General features: G+C 46.7%; 1 protein-coding gene and 1 pseudogene across 19 annotated transcripts in view; one reads left to right on the plus strand and one right to left on the minus strand.

The window, feature by feature from the left end:
- The window catches only part of tpcn2 (two pore segment channel 2), a 131,607-nt gene that overhangs the window by 99,533 nt on the left and 13,976 nt on the right, over positions 1 to 18,098 (plus strand). For 15 of the 19 annotated variants that reach the window (XR_015065739.1, XM_085908408.1, XM_085908410.1 and 12 more), the window contains 5 exons: positions 7,570 to 7,619; positions 9,582 to 9,681; positions 15,741 to 15,812; positions 17,101 to 17,174; positions 17,335 to 17,440. Coding sequence is in view for 15 of the 19 variants with exons in the window: in XM_085908408.1 (XP_085764534.1) it covers positions 7,570 to 7,619; positions 9,582 to 9,681; positions 15,741 to 15,812; positions 17,101 to 17,174; positions 17,335 to 17,440 (402 nt within the window). In the remaining 4 variants the exon portion in view is untranslated. The other 4 variants (XM_085908414.1, XR_015065740.1, XR_015065742.1 and 1 more) reach the window with 4 other exon arrangements.
- On the minus strand, positions 6 to 6,773 carry LOC147058896 (uncharacterized; annotated as a pseudogene).

An 18,098-nucleotide genomic window follows, 5' to 3' on the forward strand; every position in this document is an offset into this window, starting at 1 on the left:
TCGCATCAACTGGCTTGGAACATTGCATGGGCTAAAAAGCCATACAATAAAGGGGAGTTTCATTAAAAAATGCCTCAGTGACGGTGTTGAAATCTTGTGTCCTGAAAACGACAAACTAAAACGAATGGTATCAAACATCCAACAAAAATAATTGCTTTGAGTAGCAACAAATGAATACAAGTACGAGCCAGATTTGAAGACGATTGTTCAAGGCAAGGAATGCACATGCATAGTAGGTAAAAAAAACTCTATTGTAAATTATTGTGTTTTTGTTTGTGGACTTTGTTGAACTGAGAGTTTGTTCATTGTTGAAAATGACTGGCCTGTGTTCTTAGTACTGTAGGAGTCAATTTCTGTCATTATCATGTTGGTGCGTGACATGATAATGTCACAATAAATTTAGCTGAGCAGAGGTGTGTGTGTGTGTGTGTGTGTGTGTGTGTGTGTGTGTGTGTGTGTGTGTGTGTGTGTGTGTGTGTGTGTGTGTGTGTGTGTGTGTGTGTGTGTGTGTGTGTGTGTGCGTGTGTGTTTGTGTGAGAGTCTGTGTGTATGTGTGAGAGTGTGTATGTGTGAGAGTGTGTCTGATGTGGCTCTTTGCGGTAACAGTAAAAAATGTGGCTCTTCGTCTCTGACTGGTTGGCCACCCCTGATCTTGTGGTATTTACAATGGGTATCAAAAGTCTACTCAAAAGTGTGCTCATGTGTATGATGTGGCTCTTTGCAGTAACACAGTAAAAAATGTGGCTCTTAGTCTCTGACTGGTTGGCCACCCCTGATCTAGTGGTATTTACAATGGGTATCAAAAGTCTACTTCCGAGCACCCCCACACCCCCAATTTTTTTTTTCGCACAGAATTTTTTTCATTAGAACAGTCTATGCGCCAAAATATTTTTCAAAAGCCCCTGTAAACGCAATTGTGAAGGAATGCACGACACAGAAACAGACGGCCATTAACAGTAGACACCATCAGGGAGAAACTCGCGGGCAGGGTTTAAATCCGGAAGTTAACAAGAAGGAGTAGGTGACGGTCGTTACGGTGATTACGGAGGCTGGGGGAAAGTTGCTGGCTGGGTGACATGTGGCATGGGCATGTGACAAAACATTCAATAATTTGGGGAAAAACATCATCTATATAAAAACCCATCCATCCATTTGTGGCGGCTATGGTTCAGGCAGAAGAGTGGGTCATTTAATAACCGGAGGGTTGGTGGTTCAATCCCAGCTCTGTCAGTCACATGTCGTTGTGTCCTTGGGCAAGACACTTCACACACCTTGCCTCAAGGTAGCCATTGTAAATGAGAAAGTGTTCTCAATTGGCTTACCTGGTAAAACATTGAATAAAAAATAGAAATAAAAAAAGAATCCATCCATTTTCTTCCGCTCATCGAGGGTCGGGTTGCCAGGGCAGGAGAAGCTTTAGGAGGGACTGCCAGACTTCCCTTTCCCAGACCACTTCATCCAGCTCATCCCAGGGGATCCCAAGGCGTTCCCTGGCCAGCCGAGAGACATAGTCTCTCCAGCGCATCCTGGGTCGTCCACGGGGTCTCCTACCAGTGGGACATGCCCGGAACACCTCCCCAGGGAGGCGTCCAGGAGGCATCCTGATGAGATGCCTGAGTAACCTCATCTGGCTCCTCTCAATGTGGAGGAGCAGCGGCTCTACTCCAAGTCTCTGCTGGATGACGGAGCTTCTCACCCTATCTCTAAGGGAGAGCCCGGACACCCTGCGGAGGAAACTCATTTCGGCTGCTTACATCCGGGATCTCGTTCTTTCGGACATGACCCATAGCTCGTGACCATAGGTGAGGCGTAGAGGAGCGTAGATGGACCGGTAAATTGAGAGCTTTGCCTTTTGACTCAAATCTCTCTTTACCACGACGGACCTGTACAGAGTCTGCACTACTGCCGATGCTGCACCGATCCACCTGTCGATCTCACGCTCCATCCTGCTCTCACTCGTGAACAAGACCCCAAGATACTTGAACTCCTTCACTTGGCGCAGGATCTCATCCCCGATCCGGAGAGGGCATTCCACCCTTTTCCGACCGAGGACCATGGACTCGGATTAGGAGGTCCTGACTCTCATCCCGACCGCTTCACACTCGGCTGCGAACCGCTCCAGTGAGAGCTGGAGATCACGGCTTAAAGAAGCCAACAGCACCACATCGTCTGCAAAAAGCAGAGACGCGATGCTGAAGTCCCCAAACAAGACACCCTCAACGCCTCGGCTGCGCCTAGAAATGTTGTCCATAAAAATTATGAACGGAACAGAACCGAGGGTGTAGAGTTGGACTGAACCGCCCTTATCTCGGCACCCTGCACCCTCCACAGGACTTCCAGAGGGACACGGTCAAACGCCCTTTCCAAGTCCACAAAACACATGTGGACTGGTTGACCGAACTCCCATGCCCCCTCGAGGATCCTGCCGAGGGTTTAGAGCTGGTCCACTGTTCCATGGCCAGGACGAAAACCACACTGTGTCACTAAAAGACTAGCGTTTTGCAAACCAAGGTTACGAGACGGAACATAAAGAACAACTAGGTCGACAAGATATGAAGGCGTTAAGCCATGCAATGATTTATAGGTTAATAGAAGAACCTTGAAGTCACATCTTAAATGGACCGGGAGCCAGTGTAAATTGGCTAATATTGGGGAAATGTGATCAAATTTTCTTGTCCGTGAGAGCAGCCTTGCAGCAGCATTTTGTACTAACTGTAGACTTTTGATGCTGGACTTACAGTAGTCCAGGCGCGACGTGATAAACGCATGTATAATAATTTCCGCATCACCGGTCGAGTGGATTGGGCGAATCTTAGCAATATTACGAAGGTGAAAAAACACAATTCTGGTTATATTCTTCATGTGCTTTTGAAAGAAGAGCGTTTGGTCAAATATGACATCGAGATTAGTTAGAGTATCACTCTGCTTGATCTCCGCGAGGCACGCCTCAAGATTACAACAGTCCCGCCGATCTGTCATTGATAATGGCATATATAATTGGGTGTTATCCGCGTAACATTGAGAAATAATATTATATTTACGTATTATGTCCCTAAGCGGAATCATATAAATATTAAATAGAATTGGTCCTAGTACCAATCTCTGTGGGACACCACTTTATAGAGCTCAGAGGACGCATTGCCATGGACCACTCGGTGCGTCCTGTCTGATAGATACGAATGAAACCAGCTTAGTGCTGACCCCGAAATACCAACACAACCTTTAAGATGCTCTAATAAAATATCAAAGTCTACAGTGTCGAAGGCAGCACTAAGATCGAGTAGTAACAATACCAATGAAGTGTTTGAATCCATAGCTATGAGGATATCATTAGTCACTTTAGCAAGTGCTGTCTCAGTGGAATGATTAGCTCTAAAACCAGACTGAAAAGATTCAAATTGATTATTAGCGACCATGTAATCAATAAGCTGCTGCACTACTACTTTTTCAAGAAGTTTGAATGGGAGATTTGAAACTGGCCTATAATTACTGAGACAGTCCGGGTCCGCTTAAGTAGCGGTTTAATGATAGCGGTTTTAAAGGCTGTTGGCACTATCCCAGAGGAGACAGACAGATTAATTATATTTCAAACGGACGGTCCTAAGATTTGAAATAATTCTTTAAATAGTTTGGCTGGAAGCGGGTCGAGTAAACATGTTGTTTGTTTAGCCGCACTAACTAATTGTGTAAGCCTTTCAAGGGACACGCTTTTAAAATTTGAAAGGGTTATTGCATGATCGTCAGCGCCGGTAATCGGCGGTCTTGACTGAGCGGTCGGAATGGGCATCTTGATCTCATTCCTAATGGATTCAATCTTTCGAGCGAAGAATTTCATGAACTCGTCAGCTGAGGGAAAGGAGCTATGGGGGGTCGGCTGGCATAGTGTTAGCTTTGCCACTGTAGCAAATAGGTATTTAGGATTGTTTTTATTGAGATTAATGACTTGCAAAAAACAACGAGTTTTTGCTAAGATAAGCCACCTTTATATTTCAGGAGGCTGTCGCGCCATGCCTGATGGAAAACCTCAAGTTTGGTTAAATGCCATTCGCGTTCATGCTTTCTACATAATTGCTTAAGCGTACGTGTTTCATCCGTGAACCACTGAGTAGGCAATCTACGGCGAGTTTTCAGACATAGCGGCGCCACAGAGTCGATGGCATTTAACAATGCAGCATTGAAGTCATTTGTAAGATTAGCAATTGTGCCGGTATATGGGGGGAATACAGCAGTTGCTGGTAACAGTTGCAGTCATGGAGTTAATATTACGACTGCTATAATTCAGATTGCTCTCTTGTCTTTGACTAAGAACTAAAATTTCAAATTTTATTAAGTAATGATCAGACAAAACAGTAGTGTATGGCAGCATTGTTATATTTGAGGTTGCCAGTCCTCGGGATAATACCAGATCTAAGGTATTTCCATTTTTATGCGTTGCTGCCTGTACGGCTTGCGTAAAACCAAAACAGATCAGTTAGAGTCTGAAATGCCAAAGTAAGTGGCTCTGACTGTAAATTCATGTGGACATCAAAATCGCCCATGATTATTATATTATCCGCATTTGTCACTAGATCAGCCATGAATTCTGAAAATTAATCCAGGAAGCCAGAGTAAGCCCCGGGTGGACGGTAAATAACAGCAAGATAAAATGACGGTAAAGCGGTGGATCGGACAGTGAGAACTTCAAATGTTTTAAATACGTTAATCGAACGAGGCATAAATCTAAGATTGGAATCTGAGCTGAGGGCAACACCCCCACCCTTTTTTCGAGGACGCGCCACATGTGAGCTCACAAAATTTGAAGGCGAGGCCTCATTAAGCGGTAGCAGTTCATTAGGTTTTAACCAGGTCTCGCCAAGACCAAATACATTTAGATTATGTTCAGTGATGAGGTCATTAACGAGAACTGCTTTCGTATGAAGCGATCTAATATTCATAAAACCAAGTTTAAGTGTAATCGGTCGATCAGGGTTCGTATCGATCAAAGGATTTGTAAACAAAATGAAAGTAAGATTGTGTTCTCTAGGTCTGACATCACCTCTCAATTGTTTATTAGCGCAGTGGGATGATACGACCGTAGGAATTTGATAGTAAATATATGGTACACATGTAATATCTGAAAGAGGCACCGTATCATCAGCTATACCGGTCAGGGTGGAGCGATTGGATTTGTCTACTACCTCAGTAGAAAGTGTGTTCACATGTACTGTAGCACTATTCAAACTGTAGGACCAGGACGAAAGCCACACTGCTCCTCCTGAATCCAAGGTTTGACCTCCCGACGGACCCTCCTCTCCAGCACCCCTGAATAGACCTTACCAGGGAGGCCGAGGAGTGTGATTCCCCTGTAATTGGAACCTTCTTAAAGAGGGGAACCACCACCCCAGTCTGCCAATCCAGAGGCACCGTCCCCGATGTCCACGCAATGCTGTAGAGGCGTGTCAGCCAGGACAGCCCCACAACATCCAGAGCCTTTAAGAACTCCGGGCGGATCTTATCCACCCCTCGGGCCTTGCCCCCGAGGAGTTTTCTAACTACCTCAGTGATTTCGACCCCAGAGATTAGAGAGTTCGCTTTTGTGTCTCCAGGCCCTGCTCCCACAATGGAAGGCGTGTAGGTGGAATTGAGGAGATCTTTGAAGTACTCTCCCCACCGACTCAAGACGTCCCGAGACGAGGTCAGCAGCATGCTATCTCCACTGTAAACAATGTTGACTGTGTACTGCTTCCCCCTCCTGAGACGTCGGATGGTGGACAAAAATTTCCTTGAAGCCGTCCGGAAGTCATTCTCCATGGCCTCCCCAAACTCCTCCCACATTTTTGCTTCAGCAACCGCCGAAGCTGCATTCCGCTTGGCCATCCAGTACCTGTCAGCTGCCTCCGAAGTTCCGCAGGCCAAAACGGCCCGATCCTTCTTCAGCTTGATGGCATCCCTTACCGCCGGTGTCCACCAGCGGGTTCGGGGATTGCCGCCTGGCACCAACAACCTTACGGCCACAGCTGCCTCAACAATGGAGGCGCGGAACATGGTCCACTTGGACTCAATGTCCCCCACCTCCTCAGGGACGTGGGAAAAGCTCTGCTGGAGGTGGAAGTTGAAGCTCTTCCTGACAGTGGATTCTCCAAATCGTTCCCAGCAGACCCTCAAAGTACGTTTGGGCCTGCCAGGTCGGACCGGCATCTTCCCCCACCATCGGAGCCAACCCATAACCAGGTGGTGATCAGTTAACAACTCCGCCTCTCTTCACCCGAGTGTCCAAAACATGCGGCCGCAAATCCGATGACACGAGTACAAAGTCGATCATCGAACTGCGGCCTAGGGGTTCCTGGTGCCAAGTGCACACATGGACACCCTTATGCTTGAACATGGTGTTCATTATTGACAATTCGTGTCGAGCACAGAATTCCAATAATAGAACATCGCTCGGTTCAGATCGGGGAGAGGGGGGGGCGTTCCTCCCAATCACGCCCTTCCAGGTCTCACTGTCATTGCCCACGTGAGCATTGAAGTCACCCAGTTGAACGATGGAGTCCCCAGAAGGAGCACTCTCCAGCACTTCTTCCAGGGACCTCAAAAACGGTGGGTACTCAGAGTTTGGTGCATAGACACAAAGAACAGTCAGAACCTGTCCCCCCACCCGAAGGCGGAGGGAGGCTACCCTCTCGTTCACCGGGGTGAACCCCATTGTGCAGGCGCCAAGTTGGGGGGCAATAAGTATACCCACACCTGCTCGACGCCTCTCACCGTGGGCAACTCCAGAGTCGAAGAGAGTCCATCCCCTCTCAAGAGGGCTCTTACCAGAACCCAAACTGTGTGTGGAGGCAAGTCCGACTATGTCTAGTCGGAACTTTTCTGCCTCACACACCAGCTCGGGCTCCTTTCCAGCCAGAGAGGTGACATTCCATGTCCCCAGAGCCAGCCTCTGCAGCCGGGGATCGGACCGCCAAGGTCCTTGCCTTTGGCCACCGCCCAGCTCACAATGCACCCGACCCTTTTGGCCCCTCCCACAGGTGGTGAGCCCATGGAAAGGGGGACCCACGTTTCCTTTTCGGGCTGTGCCTGGCCTGGCCCCATGGGCAAAGGCTGGTGGCCAGGCCCCACCTCCAGGGCTGGCTACAGAGGGGGGCCCCGGTGACCAAATTTGTGTCCATGTATGTTTTTCATCATAAGGGGCTTTTTGAGCCGTGCTTTGTCCGGCCCCTCACCTAGGACCCTTTTGCCATGGGTGACCCTACCAGGGGCATGAAGCCCCAGACAACATGGCTTCTAGGATCATTGGGACACGCAAACCCCTCCACCACGGTAAAGTGACGACTCACGGAGGGGTACATAAAAAACAGTTTTTTAATTGAACCCATATCAAGTGTGGGAATTGCCTTTCGTAGTAATCACATCCAAGACACACACCTCTTGCATGCACACAATTTGTTAGTTTGAACACAAAATGTATTGCCTGCTTTTTGAGATCTTAGTATATCACGCCCTCTGTGTTCTAACAGGATGTCTCTTTTATTTAGTTTGATGAATTTATTTTGCTGTATTTGTCACTAAATCTTTTTTTTCTATCATTAGGTCCTACAGATAACTATTTATGTCACCTATGGGCTTACTCATTCACATATGTAAGTTTGATTTAATTTTTAATGTTAGATTGATTATAATCTCTCAAGGAGGAATTCAATTTGCTCTGTAAAAAACTCTTAGGCCTGCAAGAGAAATGTTAGTGAAAAGGGGGCATGCCAACATTGCTGAACCTCTACTGGAATTGGTTGGGGTTGACACCTTGCTTGGAGACCCTTGAGCGTAGCCAGAAAGCAGATTGGCACATCTTCAACAAATTAATTGCTTTTCTTTTTTTTTTAAGTTTTGTTCACTGCTTGAACAATTCCCCTCCAATTCTCAAATCCAAGTCATTGCAAAAAAGCTATTATCACTCAATTTTGTTGTAATCAATTAAGGAAATTGTGAATTGTGTTTTGAGTTATTTGAATATACACACACACACACACACACACACACACACACACATACACACATACATACATACTGGGGATGTTCCGATCAGTGCTACCAATACCGATACCAATCTGATAAGTATCCCACTGCCTCGGTGTAAAATTTAATTTTTTAATTAGTTAGGTTTTAAAAGAGAATTGTTCAACTTCTGTCCCTTTACTTTAAGTACAGGACAAGACTTTAAATAGAATGGAAAAATTCTCAAACAAATTATGATTCAGTTACCCTGTTGGTCTATAAGGTCAGAAAATTGAGGGAAATGGGGTTCATTATTTCCCCCCAGTGAAAGCAGTTTGCAAATGTCCGATGCGGATTAAAAACTAAGATAATCAGTAGTTAGGTTTACATAGAGCCTTTTACTCCAATTAGGATGAACCCAAATTATGGTATTATAAATGGTATAAAAATATTTGTCACAGGGCAAATCAGAATAAAATTTCATTTGGGTTCAAAGGGATAGCATATTCTTGTTCATCCTGCTGAAGTGTGCATATGAAGTTAATAATTGAATTATTAATTCCATTAAATATAAGTGTGATACAAAGTTATAAATGAGTAATAATAGGAGCAACAGGGGTGCCCAAGTCTGGTCCTCAAGAGCCCCTATCCAGCCTAATTTAGATGCATCCCTACTGCATCACACCTAATTCAAATTATCAGGATTGTAATCAGGCTTTTCCTAAGACTACTGATGAGCAATGAACTTGCTGATTTCAATCAGGTGTGCTGTAGTAGGGATGCACCTACAACAGGCTGGATAGGGGCTCTCAAGAACCGGACTAATAAATGTATGAACGTCTAATACTATATACAGCACGGGGGCTGTATGTAGTATTAGACGTTCATACATTTATTTGGGTTGACAGTCATAATGGCCTGGGGGCTGTATATAGTATTAGACGTTCATACAGTTAATTGGTTTGACAGTCATAATGCCCCTCCTATCACGACTCGTCCCCCGGTTGCTTTATTATGTCTGTTACCGTGGTTTCTGTTCGGTTCGCCCCTCCCCATCTGTGTTACTGCACAATCAATGTAATCACAGTCACCTACATCTTGTTACCTGTCTTGTATTTAAGTCCTTTCTGCCCCTCACTTCCATGTCGGATTGTTCTCGTCTCTTGGCTCCTTGTTTCTAGTCTCCAGTCTGTTCTAGTTTTTCTGTTCAGTTACTCACGTCCCTAGTCGAGCACCTATAGTTTGTCTTTTGAGTTCTTCAATAAACCCTGGTTCAAGCTGCATTTGGTCGCCCTGGTCCATTCCTACCATGACACCTCCAAAAGAAACAGACTATGATGCGGCCCACAACAAAAACGAGTTTGACACCCATGATTCTAGGCTGTATAATCCCAATTCTGGTTCATTACTGAAAAATCTGAATACAGCTTCTTTAACGATACACAACAAAAGTTGATATGAATTTTTCTTTAATCATCTGGTTCACTCTTTACAGTGTCAATTGAATTTTTTTTAAAGTTAGGAGGAATTTGATGGCTATTTACATTAGAGGTGTCAAACTGTACAGCTCTGTAAACAAACTGTGTGTGTTTCTGCATGTGTCGCCACAGGAGCCCATCCTCTCAGGGAATGTTTTCTCTGGGGGAGATGGTTCGATTTGTTAATATGCTGATTGTCTTCCGCTTTCTGCGCATCATACCAGATATTAAGGTAGGTATCAGTTGGGGGGTGGGACATGCCAAACACCTCACCGGTGAAAACATTTATTTATTGTATGAAGTGCTCTTCATCAGTGATCCCCCACCTTTTAAGCACTACGAACCGCTTTATTGTCAGACAATATTTTCACGAACCAGTGTTTGATGATCACAATTTTTTTTTCTAAGAGAACTTCTAAAAACCATTCTAGAATAAACAAATCTAATCAAAAGCCAAAAGCATCAATAAATCAAATAATCACAACTGTACATTGTTTTTAGACATTTTCTTTGCAAAAATCATCCATTTGAACTACAATCCCATTTCTGTAAAACAGACCAACCACGATTTTAAACGTCACCGTACTGTTCTTCCAGTCAATCATATAGTGTGATATCTTCAAAAGTTATCTGAACACCAAGGGGATAAATGATATATATATATATAAGGAAACTCATTTCGGCCGCTTGTATCCTGGATCTCGTTCTTTCGGTCACGACCCATAGCTCGTGACCATAGGTGAGGGTAGGAGCATAGATCGACAGGTAAATCAAGAGCTTTGCCTTTTGGCTCAGCTCTCTCTTCACCACGACAGACCGGTACAATGTCCGCATTACTGCCAACGGTGCACCGATCTGCCTGTCAATCAGTCGCTCTATCCTGCCCTCACTCGTGAACAAGACCCCAAGATACTTGAACTCCTCCACTTGGGGCAGGATCTCATCCCCATCCGGAGAGGGCATTCCACCCTTCTCTGACCGAGGACCATGGACTCGGCTTTGGAGGTGCTGACCCTCATCCCAACCGCTTCACACTCGGCTGCAAACCGCTCCAGTGAGAGTTGGAGATCACGAAAGCCAACAGCCCCACGTCATCTGCAAAAAGCAGAGACGCAATGCTGAGGTCCCCAAACCGGACACCTTCAACGCCTCGGCTGCGCCTAGAAATTCTGTCCATAAAGGTTATGAACAGAATCGGTGACAAAGGGCAGCCTTGGCAGAGTCCAAACCTCACTGGGAACGAATGTGACCTACTGCCGGAAATGCAGACCAAAGTCTGACATCGATGTTAAAGGGACTGAACCGCCCTTATCAGTTGGCTCGTTACCCCGTACTCCCAAAGCACCCTCCACAGAACTTCCCGAGGGACACGTTCGAACGCCTTCTCCAAGTCCACAAAACACATGTGGACTGGTTGAGCGAACTCCCATGCCCCCTCGAGGATCCTGCCGAGGGTGTAGAGCTGGTCCACTGTTCCACGGTCAGGACGAAAGCCACACTACTCTCCTGAGTGCCCGCACTCCAGATCCGTGAGGAGGAGGTGCGCCAGGTGTTCCGGAGACAAAAGATCAGGAAGGCACCGGGCCCAGACGGCGTGTCACCCTCCTGCTTGAAAGTCTGTGCTGAGCAGCTGGCGCCCACCTTTGCGGGGATCTTCAATCGCTCCCTGGAGCTGTGTGAGGTGCCCTCGTGCTTCAAAAGCTCCACCATCGTTCCAGTGGCCAAGAAGCCCACCATCACAGGATTGAATGACTACAGACCTGTCGCTCTGACATCTCTGGTCATGAAATCTTTCGAGAGGTTAGTGCTGAACCACCTGAAGCATGTCACGGGTCCCCTGCTTGACCCCTCCAGTTTACCTACTGGGCAAACAGGTCGGTGGATGATGCGGTCAACATGGGACTGCACTACATCCTGCACCACCTGGACACCCCAGGAACGTACGCCAGGATCCTGTCCAGCTCGCGGTGCCTGCCTCCACCTGTCATTGGATCACCAGCTTCCTGACCAACAGGAGACAGCATGTGAGGCTGGGGAGCATCACATCTGGTTCCAGGACCACCAGTACTGGCGCCCCCCAGAGGTGCGTCCTCTCCCCACTGCTCTTCTCTCTCTAGACCAACAATTTCTCCTCAGGTGACTCTCCTGTGAAGCTCCTGAAGTATGCAGACGACACCACTCTCATCGGACTGATCCAGGACGGTGATGAGACTGCGTACAGACAGGAGGTGGAGCGGCTGGTCCACTGGTGCAGCCAAAATCACCTGGAGCTGAACCCGCACAAGACCGTGGAGATGACAGATTTCAGGCGAGATCCTTCACCACTTTCACCCCTCACTATCCGCAGTAATACCATACTCTCCTCAGACACCTTCAAGTTCCTGGGTACCACAATCTCACGGGACCTGAAATGGACCGGCCACATAGACTCTGTCCGGAAGAAGGCCCAGCAGAGGCTGTTCTTCCTGAGACTGCTCAAGAAGTTCAACCAGCCGCGGGAGCTGTTGAAGACCTTCTACACCGCCATCATCCAGTCTGTCCTCTGCACCTCCATCACTGTCTGGTTTGGATCCGCCTCCAAACAAGACAAGCACAGACTGCAACGGACAATCAGGACTGCAGAAAAGATCATTGGAATCAACCTCCCATCTATCCAAGACTTGTACCTGTCCAGGACCAGGAAACGCGCAAGCAACATCTCTACAGACCTTTCTCACCCAAGTTACAGTCTGTTTGAACTACTCCCCTCCGGACGGCGTTATAGAGCCCTGTACGCCAAAACCAGCAGACACAGAGACAGCTTCTTCCCCCAGGCTGTTGCTCTGATGAACTCACACCACTCTTAGAGTCTCAGAGTCATTGCTGTGCAATAACATCCTGCTCCACACACTTTTGGATTGTCTACACTGTTTGCACTATGAGTGTTCTATGCATCCATTGCAGCCTGGTCATCCTGGAAGAGGGACCCTCCCATCTGTGGTCTCTTCTCAAGGTTTCTCACTTCCCCTAGTCGGAGATTTGAGTTTTTCCTTGCCCTCATGGGAGTTTAAGACCAGGGGATGGCTGAGAATATTGGGATTGTATTGTCATTTGTCATTTTCAGATGTCCTGAGTGTTGTTAGTCACCTAAATGTTGAACAGAGACTGTGATGTAACAAAGTCAAATTCCTTGTTTGGCATGGCGAATAAATTCTTCTTGAATCTTGAATCTTGAATCCGAGGTTCGACCTCCCGACGGACTCTCCTTTCCAGCACCCCTGAATAGACCTTACCAGGGAGGCTGAGGAGTGTGATTCCCCTGTAATTGGAACACACCCTCTGGTCCCCCTTCTTAAAGAGGGGAATGCCAATCCAGAGGTACCGTCCCCGATGTCCACGCGATTTGCAGAGGCGTGTCATCCAGGACAGCCCAACAACATCCAGAGCCTTTAGAAACTCCGGGTGGATCTTGTCCACCCCTGGAGCCTTGCACCCGAGGAGTTTTTTGAACTACCTCAGTGACGGCCACAGCTCCGGTCGGCTGGCTCAACAATGGAGGCACGGAACATTGTACACTCAGACTCAATGTCCCCCGTCGCCCCCGGGATGTGGGAAAAGCTCTGCCGGAGGTGGGAGTTGAAGCTCTTCCTGACAGGGGATTCTTCCAGACGTTCCCAGCAGACCCTTACAGAGCGTTTGGGCCTGCCAGGTCGGACCGGCCTCTTCCCCCACCATCGGAGCCAGCCCACCACCAGGTGGTGATCAGTTGACTGCTCCGCCCCTCTCTTCACACGAGTATCCAAAACATGCAGCTGCAAATCCGATGACACGACTACAAAGTCGATCATCGAACTGCGGCCTAGGGTGTCCTGGTGCCAAGTGCAAACGTGGACACCCTTATGCTTGAACATGATGTTCATTGTAGAAAATCCGTGTCGAGCACAGAAGTCTAATAATAGAACACCACTCGGGTTCAGATCGGGGGGGCCGTTCCTCCCAATTACGCCCTTCCAGGTCTCACTGTCATTGCCCACGTGTGCATTGAATTCACCCAGTAAAATATTGGATTCCCTAGAAGGAGCGCTCTCCAGCATTTCCTCCAGTGACCCCAAGAAGGGTGGGTACGCTGAGCTGCTGTTTGGTGCATAGACACAAACAACAGTCAGGACCCGTCCCCCCACCCGAAGGCGGAGGGAGGCTACCCTCTTGTTCACCGGGGTGAACCCCAATGTGCAGGCGCCCAGCCGGGGGGCAATAAGTATACCCACACCTGCTCGACGCCTCTCACCGTGGGCAACTCCAGTGTGAAAGAGAGTCCAGCCCTTCTCGAGAGGGCTCTTGCCGGAACCCAAACTGCGTGTGTAGGCAAGTCCGACTATGTCTAGTCGGAACTTTTCTGCCTCACACACCAGCTCCGGCTCCTTACCAGCCAGAGAGGTGACATTCCATGTCCCAAGAGCCAGCTTTTGCAGCCAGGGATCGGTCCGCCAAGCCCCAACTTTGGCCGCCGCCCAAGCTCGCTTTGCACCCTTTGGCCCCTCCGACAGGTGGTGAGACCAAGGCAAGGGGGATCCACGTTTTCTTTTCGAGCTGTGCCTGGCCAGGCCCCAATTTCTGAAATCCTACTTAAAATATGGATTTATTGCCACAGGTGACTCTGACGCGCCAAGCGCACTTGGCACATGTGGTGACAGGCTAGCTAACAAGGCAATTAAGCCTTCAAAACTGCTTCGGCACATGGAGACCAAGCATCCTGCATTAAAAGACAAACCTTAACCACTTCAGGTGTCATTGTTTCCGCTTACGCCTAGATGGGACCGGCTCGTTTCTGAGAAACAAGCTCGGTCTCCCAATAATTCAGCGTAATGGTGAGTTTTATTTTTATGTGGTTTATATTTGTTTTTATGCCAGTTATATCATTTTAGTTTTTCGTATTTATATATTTATTATAAATGTATTATTAATTGATCAAAATTCGTTATTTATTTATATAAAGGCCGGTCTGCAAAAATATTTCTGACGCGTAACCGGTCCGTGGTGCAAAAAAGATTGGGGACCACTGCCTAAAAGACGATTGAACATACTCGTAAAACGAGGGGAAAAGAAAGAACAACGACAGAAGTGCATTACCATATAAACCACATTCTCAACACACCAGTAGATATTTTTACGTAAAGAAGCCACGGACATTTGCTGATGGTGTGGAGGTATAGTCACCTGACTTGTGTGCTGGCAACAGAGGACTGATTTCTGCTCAGTGATGGTGTGCATGTTGGTATGACAGTTTTTTTCTCTGTGACCTGCGACTGGCTGGCAAACAGTTCAGTGTGTAGTCTGCCTTTCAGGTGGGGCACTGACATCCACCTCACATTTCAGAGGTGCACGTTTAGATTCTGCCCTTCTGTGGCGTTTGCATGTTCTCCCCGTGCCTGCGTGGTGCGCCAGTTTCCTCCAAACATTCCAAAAACATGCATCGTAGGCCGATTGACCACTTCAAATTGTTCGTAGGAGTAAATGTGAGTATAAATAGTTTATCTAGTGTGCCCACAATAGGCTGGCAACCATCCATCCATCCATCCATTTTCCAAACCGCTTTGTCCCCACGGGGGTCGCAGCCGTGCTGGAGCCTATCCCAGCCGTTATCAGGCAGTAGGCGGGGTATACCCTGAACCGGTTGCCAGCCAATCGCAGGGCACACAGAGACAAACAAACATCCGCATTCACACTCATACCTAGGGACAATTTAGAGTCTTCAATCGGGCTATCAAGTATGTTTTTGGGATGTGGGAGGAAACCAGAGTGCCCGGTTTTCACCCACGCCGACACGGGGATAACATGCAAACTCCACACAGGGAGGGGCGGAGGTGGAATCGAACCTGCACCCTCCTAACTGTGCGGCGGACGTGCTACCCAGTGTGCCACCGAGCCGCCGTTGGCTGGCAACCAGTTCAGGGTTTTCCCCGCCTACCGCCCAATGACTACTGGGATGGGTTACAGCATGCCCTTGACCTCTCGTGAGGATTAACAGTTGGGAAGATGATGAAGATGGAACCAAGGAGCAGCATCGTCAAAATTTTACCTATTGTACACGATGACAATGAAAGCAATACTGGTTCTTGTTTTTATGCTCGTTTATCAAGAGTTTTTTTTTTTAACTTAAGACAATTCTAAATTGTTGCTTTAAGCTTTTTTAGTAAATGTGTTGTATGTGATTAATTAACTAATACAAAGGTCTCATGTATTGCATAACAAAGTAGTTATTTTCCAAAGTAGTTATTTTCCATGCACTTACACAAGTATTTTGTTCGACAGCTAATGGCTTTAGTTGCAAGTACTTTGCTGGACCTGGTGAAAAACCTAAGAGCCTTTGCAGGGATACTGGTGGTGAGTTAAACAAGATGAATCCATTATCTTTTCATCTTTTCCATTATCCGTAATTTTTAGATGACAAAACATTCCCTGTTCATAGGTATTTATGACTAAAACCATACTCAGCAGAATGTGTTCCTGTTTAGTTTTGTGTAACACATAGACTGATTTCACGTGCTGTACTTCCTGTTTGTGCTGACCAAAATGGTTTCAGATGTGTCTAATTATAATCAGATTATTTACAAAGCCTCTAATTAATGGATGTTATTCATCAGAGTCATAACACTTTCTTTGACTTATGCCGTTATTAAAAATGTTCGTTGTGTGTATTGTTGATTTATTTTTCTTTTAGCAATGTCGTAATTTATCACGGATTAGGATAATTTTGGTATTATTTGTATCCCAATTAAATTGTTACACTATTTGATTGCTAGTACTATTTTATGTAGTTCGAAATCCAAACAAGGAACCAGCATGAAGCAGCTTCCTCAGATATGGATTATGCATCCATTCATCCACCCACCCAACAAACCATCCACCAATCCATCCATCCATCCATCCATCCACCCACACATCTTCCCATCCGTCCATCTTTCCATCTACCTAACCACCGACACATCCACCCACCGCTTATCAGGGATTGGGTCATGGAGGCGGCAGTTTCAGCAGAGAAAACAAAACTTCCCTCTCCCCGGCCACTTCATCCAGCTCTTCCAGAGGGATTCCAAAGCATTGACGGGCCATCTGAGAGACATTGTCTCTCCAGCATGTCCTGGGTTGTCTTTGGGGTCTCCAGTCAGTGGGATATGCCCAAAACATCTCACCAGGGAGACGTCTAGTAGGCATCATAATCAGATTCAGAAAAATCATTTTGGTGGCATGTGGCTGCTGACCACTGACTGACTGAGCTGCAATATACTTAGTGCGCAAAAAAATCATAATAGAATGACTTGAACTAGATTGCAATGTTCAATTTCAAGTTCTCTGCACACTGCCTATATCCACACATTTTCGTTTGAATCCTTGTCATGTGTTTGTGTCACAAATAGTTGGATTTGTAATACTTAACTCACATTGAAGTTTCACCGTGTCAAGACTGTGTGTAAAACAAGTAAACATTCTGTTGATTAGCCAATGAAGGGTACAATTGAGATCCGCAACTGTAGTAAATACATAAATAACAATAAGAACAAATGGCCAATTATTTTGATCAGGCCCAAGAAACCCTGTTCGCCATTAGTGAATTTCAGGTGGCCCGACCCAGCCACGGGTCATCAGTGACTGACGTTTATTCTCTCTGCAGGTGGTTTACTATATATTTGCTGTGTTTGGCATCTGGCTGTTTGAGGGGGTCATTAAACCACCAGCACATATGAGGTATTATTACACACATGATATAGGTATTTATTTAGTTTGTTTGTTATTAATGCAGTTAATACATAACTGTTTATAATAATAGCATTTTGGCTCGTTTGGCCCTATATTTGTGCTTTTAGCTTAAGTATCGTTTTGCAAATGACTTTCCTTTTGTTTTCAGTGTGCCATATAATACAACAATGGAAAACACCACCTCTAACTTCAGCACTGAGTGTGGCACCTATGAACAGCTAGGCTACTGGCCAAACAATTTTGATGACTTTGCTGTAAGTATGTGCTTTGTTGGGAGCAATTGAGTGCCTCTCTTTTTGTCAATGGTTCTCCTATGGCATTAACTGTTTCAAATTCATTTCTCAGTTCTGCAAAAAAGTATGAGTTTTATTTTTTTCCTTTTGTGGTGTAACTTGTACTGATTTTTTTGGACTAAAAGTCGGTCCGGAATATAGGTCGCATTAGCCATAAAACGCACAATAACGTGAGAAAAAACATGTATAAGTCGCTCCGGAGTATAGGTTGCATTTTGGGGGAAATTTATTCGACAGAATTTGACACCAAGAAAAGACATGAACGAGCAACAGGCTAAACGATAGAACAGACATAAACGAGGAACAGGCTAAACGATAGGTATGCTAACGTGACATAAACACAAACGAAGAGCTGAGAACGGGCCTGACGTAACATTCAGAGTTATTTTAATAACTATTACATAAATAACCCGTTCAGCCGCGTATGCGCCGCGTATGCGCCGCGTATGCGCCGCGTATGCGCCGCGTATGCGCCGCGTATGCGCCGCGTATGCGCCGCGTATGCGCCGCGTATGCGCCGCGTATGCGCCGCGTATGCGCCGCGTATGCGCCGCGGATGCGCCGCGGATGCGCCGCGGATGCGCCGCGGATGCGCCGCGGATGCGCCGCGGATGCGCCG

The sequence above is a fragment of the Syngnathus leptorhynchus genome, chromosome 3 (genome assembly GCF_054491065.1).
Source record: "Syngnathus leptorhynchus isolate UIUO chromosome 3, UIUO_Slep, whole genome shotgun sequence".
In the NCBI taxonomy this organism is placed as follows: Eukaryota; Metazoa; Chordata; class Actinopteri; order Syngnathiformes; family Syngnathidae; genus Syngnathus; species Syngnathus leptorhynchus.